The 9,127-nt window shown below is 48.9% G+C and overlaps 1 protein-coding gene across 2 annotated transcripts; it reads left to right on the forward strand.

The window, feature by feature from the left end:
- The first annotated feature begins 55 nt into the window (after positions 1-55).
- Positions 56-9,068, forward strand: PITHD1 (PITH domain containing 1). 2 transcript variants are annotated; one of them, XM_089773430.1, is made up of 7 exons: positions 56-317; positions 669-701; positions 2,789-2,832; positions 3,068-3,145; positions 6,443-6,547; positions 7,474-7,582; positions 8,270-9,068. In XM_089773430.1, the coding sequence occupies exons 1-7, from the start codon at positions 117-119 to the stop codon at positions 8,369-8,371; spliced, it is 672 nt and encodes a 223-aa protein (XP_089629556.1). In that variant the 5' UTR covers positions 56-116; the 3' UTR covers positions 8,372-9,068. The 2 variants fall into 2 exon arrangements, with proteins under 2 accessions (XP_089629556.1, XP_089629557.1); XM_089773431.1 differs by lacking the exon at positions 669-701 and having other exon boundaries at positions 59-317.
- The last annotated feature ends 59 nt before the right edge of the window (positions 9,069-9,127 follow it).

A 9,127-nucleotide genomic window follows, 5' to 3' on the forward strand; every position in this document is an offset into this window, starting at 1 on the left:
TCGCGGCGCATCACGTGACGGAGGAATGCCCCTCCCCGACCCGCGCCAAGTACCGTGCGTCACGTGCGGGGGCGGGGCTATCGAGTCGCACGCGCCCCGAGCTGCGCGGCCGGGCCATGGCGCACGGGCACGGCGGGGGCGGGGGCTGCGGCTGCGGCTGCGAGGCCGAGCGCGAGGAGCCCCCCGAGCGCCGCGGCCTGGCCTGGGGCCTCTACCTGCGCATCGACCGCGAGCGGCTGCAGTGCCTCAACGAGCGGCGCGAGGGCAGCGGCGCGCGCGTCTTCCGCGCCTGGGAGGAGCGCGGGGACCGCAGCCAGGTACCGCCCTGGGGGGGAGGGCGCCGCCAGGTACCGCGTACCGCCCTGGGGGGGGGCAGCCAGGTACCGCGTACCGCCCGGGGGGGGGCAGCCAGGTACCGCCCCGGGGGGGGAGGGGGGCAGCCAGGTACCGCGTACCGCCCTGGGGGGGGGCAGCCAGGTACCGCCCCGGGGGGGAGGGCGCCGCCAGGTACCGCGTACCGCCCGGGGGGGGGCAGCCAGGTACCGCGTACCGCCCGGGGGGGGGCAGCCAGGTACCGCGTACCGCCCGGGGGGGGGCAGCCAGGTACCGCCCCGGGGGGGGAGGGGGGCAGCCAGGTACCGTGTACCGCCCTGGGGGGGGGCAGCCAGGTACCGCGTACCGCCCTGGGGGGGGGCAGCCAGGTACCGCCCCGGGGGGAGAGGGGGGCAGCTAGGTACCGCGTACCGCCCTGGGGGGGGGCAGCCAGGTACCGCCCCGGGGGGGAGGGCGCCGCCAGGTACCGCGTACCGCCCTGGGGGGGGGGGCAGCCAGGTACCGCGTACCGCCCTGGGGGGGGGGCGCAGCCAGGTACCGCCCTGGGGGGGGGGGCAGCCAGGTACCGCGTACCGCCCTGGGGGGGGGGCAGCCAGGTACCGCCCCGGGGGGGAGGGCGCCGCCAGGTACCGCGTACCGCCCGGGGGGGGGGGGGCAGGTACCGCGTACCGCCCACCGCCCCAGATACAAACGGAATGAACAGTGTCTCAGTACAAGTGTGTGTGTGTGTTGATTTTCCTAAGACTGTTTACTGGCACAACCCCACTGTGGGTGAGTGTGATTTTACTGGTTTAGAAGTCTGAGGGGTAGCCATATTAGTTTGTTTCAGCAAAAATGTTGAGGACTTTACAACAACTTAAAGCAGGGCTACTCAACAGGCGGTCTGTGGGCCACAGTGCAGTTTGGGTTTACATGGGGCTCAACACACGGCTTGTGGGTGGGACCTTTTGAACATGGCCTCCACTGGGAACATGCTCCGCAACAGCTGGGCATCTCCCAGGTGGGGTGAGCATTTAAAGATGCAAGCAGACTGGTGGCTGAACAGATGGGTACAGGGTGTTGGCATTTCTAGCCCCCAGGGAGGAGATTTCAGGAGTGCTGGGGCATTGTGTGAAAGAAGCTATTTGCATATATTTACATATATATTTGCATGTCCATGCAACCACACTTAGGTTGTGGCCCTCAGCATGTGCTATGAGTATCATTGTGGCCCCCAAGGCTTCCAAAGCTGAGTACACGTTTATTTGGGTGTAAGCTTTCCTGGGTGTTTTGTTAGGATATGTCTACACTTGCACCCTATTTCAAAATAGGGATGCAAGTGAAGGCATTGGAAATTGCAAATGAAGCTGAGGTTTAACTATTCCACGCTTCATTTGCATATTTGCATTATGGCGCTATTTTGAAATAAAATGTGCTGTGTAGAGGTGTTATTTCGAGAGCAAACTCTCTCGAAATAACGCGTTTACACAGCGCATTTTATTTCAAAATAGGGCCATAACGCAAATATGCAAATGAAGCGTGGGATATTTAAATCCCGGCTTCATTTGCGATTTCCAATGCTTTCATTTGCACCCCTATTTTGAAATAGGGTGCAAGTGCAGACATACCCTTAGTCTTTAAGTTGCCAAGGACTTGTTTTTACTGGTATAGTTTATTTTACTTGGGAAGGCTAGAATAAATTATACCAGTAAAAGGGGCAGCTCTGCCTTATAAGCTGCATCTGCACCAGGAGCACCTGGCTATATAGGTATGCTTTTGTTAGGGATGTGTAAGGTTAACTGGTAAGCATCGCCCTTAATGGATGATGCTTACTGGTTTCAGTTAACCAATGGGGGCTGGAGCAGCTCCCTGCCTGCTGGGGGCAGCTCCAGCCCCGTGGGGTCCACCATAGACAGGGGTTGCTCTAGGTGTTAACCAATTACACAGTATTTGACATTCCTAAATTCTACTGGTATAGTTTATTTTGCTCATAGAGGTGTTTTTATTATTGTGGTACAAAGTGCAGTCAAAACCAGTAGGTATTGTACATCAGCATGCTTATACCAACAAAGTGCTGCTAGTGTAGACATTCATAAGCCATAACAAAAAAGGCTTTTTGTCCCACACCTCAACAGACTTTCTAGTGCATGTTTCAGTGGGTTATTGGTTTAAATTTTTCTATTAAATATGTTAGAATGCTTACTAGTAGGCAGAGCAGCTGTATAACTGAATTATGATTTTCAGTATAAACAAAGTTCATTGGATAATGCATTGTTCAAATTCATTCATAACTCCCAACATAAAATGCAGTATATTAATATGGTTCCCAGCAAATGTTACCACAAAACTTTCAATGGAATGCAGGTATGAACTGATGCAGAAGGAAGTGCAAGGGAAGTATAATATATGGCATTACAGAATGTCTTCATTATCGGTTTCTAAAGGGTTATTTTTAATCCAGTTTTGTATCTTTTAGTTTGTCGAAAGTGATGATGATGAAGAACTTCTGTTTAATATCCCGTAAGTAACTGCTTGGTGCCATTTTATACCGTGTAATGCCCAATGGACTTAGTTTTATTTGTGACAAGTTCTTTACTCTCAGTAGTCTTCCTTGAATGTTCTTGGGAAATTAACTAGAAAACAAATTTGGGTGATGGCAGCTCTTCTTGACTGACATGTAATGAATTGTGTGATGTATAGTCAAGACTTACTGGAAGATAATGAAGGTGAAATCACTTACTCTGTTTCATGGCAGGTTTACAGGCAATGTGAAGCTAAAAGGGATAATTGTGATGGGAGAGGATGATGACACACACCCCTCAGAGATGAGACTGTAAGTGGAACTGGGCCTGGCCCCCAGAAAAGCTCATATTGGACAGATATTGTATAGAATATTTGCACAGCTGTTTCAGAACAGTATTGAAATCTCTAAGCAGTGTTTTTATGATGTTCTCAGGGATGGTCTTCCATTTGCTATGTGAAGATGAGACTGAATTCTAGAGCAACTTGTACTAAGGGTTTTTATTTTTTATGTCAGTTTTAAAAACAATACATTAGTTTTTCTTTTTCTACTGCAAAGTTCTCCTTGCCAATGACATCAGTATTTCTATCAGCATTTTACAAAAGCTAGAGCAGGCATTGGTGAATTTAAATCAGAAACCAGGAGTACCTTACTTCTAGTCCTGAGTTTAAGCCAGGCTGCCTGCTCCTATTACAGAGTAGAAGCTCCTATACTAGATTAATGCAGTTTGACCCTCTCTAGTCTGGCACTTTCAGCAGCTGATCGGTGCTGAACCACAGGACATCAATATTAGGGAAATGAAGGTTTAACTGGTGGGCAGGAGCAACTCCCTGCTTACCACAGGCAGTACGCTGCTTCAGGCCCAGAGTCAGGTCCTGGCCTTTATCAGTTACTGTAAACGATTACAGGCAGGGTCCTACCCCACTCTGGCGAGCTGGATGCCATTCCACGGTGTTGGCTCTGTATCAGAGCCAGCAGTGCAGGCAGCAGCTGGCTTCCCAGGAACAGGGCTGCAGGTGGGTGCCAGCATGTGCTGGGAGCTGGCTTAAAAGCTAGCTCCTGGTGTGCACTGGTTTCCGGGGAGCTGAGTAGTAGTGCAGGCAACAGAAGGGAGCTGTTGCCAGCTCGGAGCCAGCTTTTAAACAGGGTCCCAGAGAGTTGACTACTGCCCTGTACTGTTGCCTCTGATAGAGAGGTAGCAGTATGGCAAGGCATCCAGTGACAGCGGAAGCCATCTCCTGGCACGCACCAGCTCCCAGGATGCCATCCCCTGTGCTGCAGGTGGATTTAACCAGATAACTGCTGAAAATTCAGCAATTACAGTTACCCATTTACCTGCTTTTAACATCCCTAGCACAGTAGCCCCAGCCCCAGGTGGGGGAGCAACTCCCCTACCCCCTGCTCACCCCTATTTTACATTCCTAGTCAGTATTGTGTAGTAGCATTGCTAACACTTCCACTGCTTATTGGACTCTTAGAAGACAGTCAGGTAAATTAGAGCTGAATAACAGCACAGAACACTGAGCTGTAAAACCTTGAGACTGTGGGGAAGCTTGGCCACACACGATACGTGGACATCTGGCTAACACATCACACCAGACCTGTGGATATTGCTGGACCAGAGGGTGCCAGACTAGAGCGGTTCAACCAATATAAATGTAAGTGTTTGGTGATAAACATGATTAAGGCCCTGTGAAAATTGTGGAAGGGGGTATTATTCATCGCAGCATCAGGTAGGTGTCTGAATTTCATGGGATGTGCACGACTGCTGGGTTCCAGCATGAGCTTCTGTGACTTGTAATGAAGTACTGATCCTATTTCAGGAGACGGGTGTGGGTGGGGAGAGAGGGCCATCTCATCACTAGGTTTCGCCCATCTGTTGTAGCCTTGTCTAGAGCTGGGATTGGGGCCTAGTTTTAGTCTTGCATGGATACAAAATTTGTATCTGCATCTGATCCACAAACATGATCTGCGGATAGCTGCAGATTTGCAAGGCTCTATAGATCACACTGTGCTCTGCAGAGATCTGGGCCACTGCTGCTTCCTTCTCTGAGTTGAGGGAAGGGAAGAAGGGGAGAGTGGCACGGAACTGATAAGGCACTGGGATTAGGAGCTTTGGTAAGCCCCTTTGAAGTCAATGCAGTAATAACTACTAAAGGAGCTGAGACCAGGATTTGCCACGTGGAGCATGAGCAGGGGGAGGAGAAGGGAAAGAGAGGGTCTAGCTCATCCTTCTGCTAGGACAGCCCCTTCACCTGTTTGTGCTTCAAGCAGAGGGTCCCAGACCTAGACTTTGCAAGCTGGTGCTGCAGTGTCTCCCATAGGTCTGGTGAGGGTCCTGTGAGGCAGGCCAGGGCCCGTACTGCTGCATGTTGTCAGTGCCACACCTCCTCCTAACTGGCTGGCAGGACAGGAAGAAGTAGCAAGTCTGGCCTGGAGATGAGCTCAGGATGAGCTGAGGCTTGCCTTGGACCTGGCAGTTGTTGCGGTGTGTGTGGTGTCACAGGAGCAGCCTGATGCCATGGCTTTTCAAAGAGCTCAGACCCAGGAATGCTGTTTGTAGAGTAAACCCCCTACCGTAATTTTACAATTTCTGTGAAGTTGTGACTTATTCAGGGCCCTCATCACCACCTGGCTTTCTGCTAAAGGCAGCTTTTCCCTTCACCTTTGCTCTGTTTTTAAAGCACTGGAATCTTGATTCCTCTTGTAAATAGAATTTATAGAAATGTAGGGCTGGAAGGGACCTCAGTCATCCAGTCTCAGCCCTCTGTTCCGGGACAGGATTCTATATACCTTGACCAGCCCTGATCAGTATTTCCTGTAAGATGAGCTCTTGTGCAGCCACCCAGGAGAGATTCAGGTGCTGTGCAGCTGAGTAGCACAGCGTGCACAGCTGGTAGCATGTGTTTCTACTGGTGATGCATATCTGCACATGCCTCAGTGCACATAATCTATTCCGTACATGGATGGAAAATAATTAGAGGAAGCATTGGCCCTGACGGGCATTTGTCCATCCACTACTTAATCTTGACTGTTCCAGATCTTGACTATCCTTATAGTTAGGAAGTTTCACCTTATATTAATCTCACTGGCTGCAGATTAAACCAATTGCTACTTGTCCTAGCCTCAGTGGACATTGAGAACAATTATTTATTATGACTTCTAACAAATTTGTAGACTATCAGTCAGTCTTCATTTCTGAAGACTGAAAAAGCAGCCATGTTGAAGCTTTCCTTATAGCTCAGGTTTTCTAAACTTTCTATCATTTATGTTGTGTTTCTCTGGATTCCCTTCAGTTGTCCTCATCTTTCCTAAAGTGTGGCACCCAGAATTGCACTCAGTACTCCAGCTGAGGTCTCATCAGTACTGAGTAGAACATGAAGTCGAAGTGCTGTTGATGAATGTCTTAACTCTACCTCTCTGTTCTGTGCTTGTTTACGTGTCATGGTGTGTTGACGGTTCCTGAGATGATGCTATTTTTTTTGGCTGATCCCGTTGTGTTTTTCACAGGATAAAGCCAATTTAATAACTCAATGGTGGGAAGAGAGGCAAGATAGATAAATCAGTTAGCTGAGATGCATTTTAACCACTGTTTTTCCCCTTTCCCAGGTTCAAGAATGTTCCTCATATGTCATTTGATGATACGGCCAAAGAACCAGATCAAGTTTTCAGTCTGAATCGGGATCTAACAGGAGAACTGGAATATGCCACAAAGTACGACACAGCCTCTTCCCTTCTCTGTTGTGTACATATTAGGGATGCACAGACATTCATTTCCTGTGGAGCCAATGAGTTTGTTCTTTTAATCAAGACTGACTCACGTGCTAGTCAACTCTTACAAGATGTTAGTGGGGGAGCGCAGTTCCTTCACTCACATCATAACTTTGCATTAAATAATAGAATGCGCTTTTTAAATGTCTTTTCTGGCTCTTCTCTGCAATTGTGTTTGGAGTGAGACCTCTACCATTCCCTAAGTGGTGTAGGACAGTGTTTCTCAACCTTTTTTATGACGTACCCTTTTAAAAAAATATAAGTACGCCCCAGTACTTACAGTTTTCAGACACACAGGTTTTTTTCTACTGTTGCAGCACATTTGTTTAAACAACTTAATCATAGCTGGGCGGGTGATAACATTTTTGGGTGTAAAAAGTACAAAAATAATAACGCTGTAAAACTTAAAACAAAAATTGAGTTTTCTCCAAATTTCAGTTGTATTGATGTACCTCCAAGGATACTCGTACCACTGGTTGAGAAACACTGGTGTAGCAGACCTTTTCCCTGGGAAGGGGAGACCTTCTTGGGGTTTGCATCCCAGAGGCTCCCCAAACTGAATTCTCCATGCCTTATCTCCTCCACCACCATTTGTACCAAAAAGGACTAACGTAGACTTTTTATTGTTCTGCAATATGCCAGGGGAGTCATGAGTCCTCTTCACTCCCAGTTTTGTTGCTCCAAGGAGTGAATGGCTAAAACACCAGGTCTCCTACATGATTGCTTAGTCTTCACATCTCAACAGGCTTTCCTATACTTTCATCCTTTTTAGTGCAGGAACTGCTTTAGAAATTAGGAATTATTTCCCAATGGGCCCTGGATGACTGGTTACATACTGGACTCTGAACTCAGTCTGTTTTTTCTTCCAGAATTGCTCGTTTCTCAAATGTTTACCATCTCTCCATCCATATTTCCAAGAATTTTGGAGCTGAGACGACAAAGATCTTTTATATAGGCCTGAGGGGAGAATGGACAGAGGTGAGTAAAAGTGGAGGAGGCAGGGTGGGGATGTGAGGGGTGTCATGCACCTCCCAATGCTGTTTTTTGTGGGAGGGGCTAGCCAGCAGGGGCACTAGTCCAGAAATAGGGTCCTGGAACCTGCAAGGGAAGATCCAGCTGCCTTCACTCACTGGCAGTAGCAGGGGGAAATGCAGCAAAGTTTGTGCCTGTTTGTGCCACTCTGGAGGATAGTGCAGGACCCACACTTCCTGACAGTAGCAAAGTGATACAGTGACCAGTCTGCCTGGCTTCGCTTCCCCCAGCTGCTGCTGGTGAGTTGGACGGGAGGGAGGAGGGAGGGAAACCCTGCTGCTGGTGCCATCCCACTAGCAGCCTCATTTGGAGGAAAGGGTTTGGGGAGGACAGCAGGACCTGGATGGAGGGAGGTTGTCCCAACCCCTTCCCTGGGGGTTGGGTCAGATGGCTCTTGGCCTCTGGGTTTGGCATCAATGGAGGGTTGACTTGTAAAGCATTTCCTGAGCTGGGACAGGTGCCTGTGCCTCAGTGCCTGGCACCAAATTCAGTTTGGGCACATCGTGGGACGGGTGGGAGAGATCACTTTGGACAGAAGTGATGTGGGAAGAACACATCAGGTTTCTTTGGGTTTTTTGGTGGAGCAAATTGAGCTTCAGTGGCATGGGACTAAATACATTTACCTTGATTCAGGCTTATCGACATGAAGTGACCATCTGTAACTACGAAGCATCAGCAAACCCAGCTGACCACAAAATTGATCAGATCATGCCGGAGACCCACTTCATTTCCTAACAGTAGCTCCAGGATGCTTCCAAAAGTTCTGTTATCCGTACACTGAATTAATGTACTGACACTCAAGAGAGCAGGTTTTTGGGGCTCTGGAGAGTGTTGGAAATCACTTCTTCTTGTCTTTGCCCTGGGAAAAAGAGTGCCAATGCATGAAATCTTTTATAAAGTGAATTAAAGGCAATCATCTGTTGGGTGCTTCAGCACATTGAAGAATCTGGCCTTGAAGTAGTGGAGTGTGCCTCTTTCACAGTGGCAACCTAGTGGCCTAATCACTTTTGTTGCCAAGTGTAAATAAAGCTTATCTTCTCACTATCTATGCCCTAAGCTTCAAGAGCAATGGAATAACCACCGGCAGATCTGTTGTCCTTTAGTATTGAACAATTGCTCCTGGTGTCAAGCTTGAACCTAATGATGACTTGAGGAATTCTAAACTGAAACTTGCATCTTGAGATTGTCCCCCTGAAATGTAAATTGAGGGTAATCGAAGAGTGGGAGATGCTGCATCTGTATTGTATGATAGGGAGTGGGAGGGCTTGGCTTTGCAGAAAGTATTTAAAGTACTGTGTGTGTGTAAAGTTTTATTGTCTTGCTAAAGGGCGGGAGCCTTGACTCCTTGTTAGAAGTCAGAACTGGAGATCCAGTTTTAGGCACCTTAGAACGACTGTAACTAATTTTTCCCAATAAATCCATAGCAGCTGTACGGGTGTGATTGCCTGTGTCCCTTCCTCCTGCAGCGTGGCCGCCTGGCAGACGGGGTCA

This window comes from Pelodiscus sinensis, chromosome 26 (assembly GCF_052426305.1).
Source record: "Pelodiscus sinensis isolate ZL-2025 chromosome 26, ASM5242630v1, whole genome shotgun sequence".
Lineage (NCBI taxonomy): Eukaryota > Metazoa > Chordata > Testudines > Trionychidae > Pelodiscus > Pelodiscus sinensis.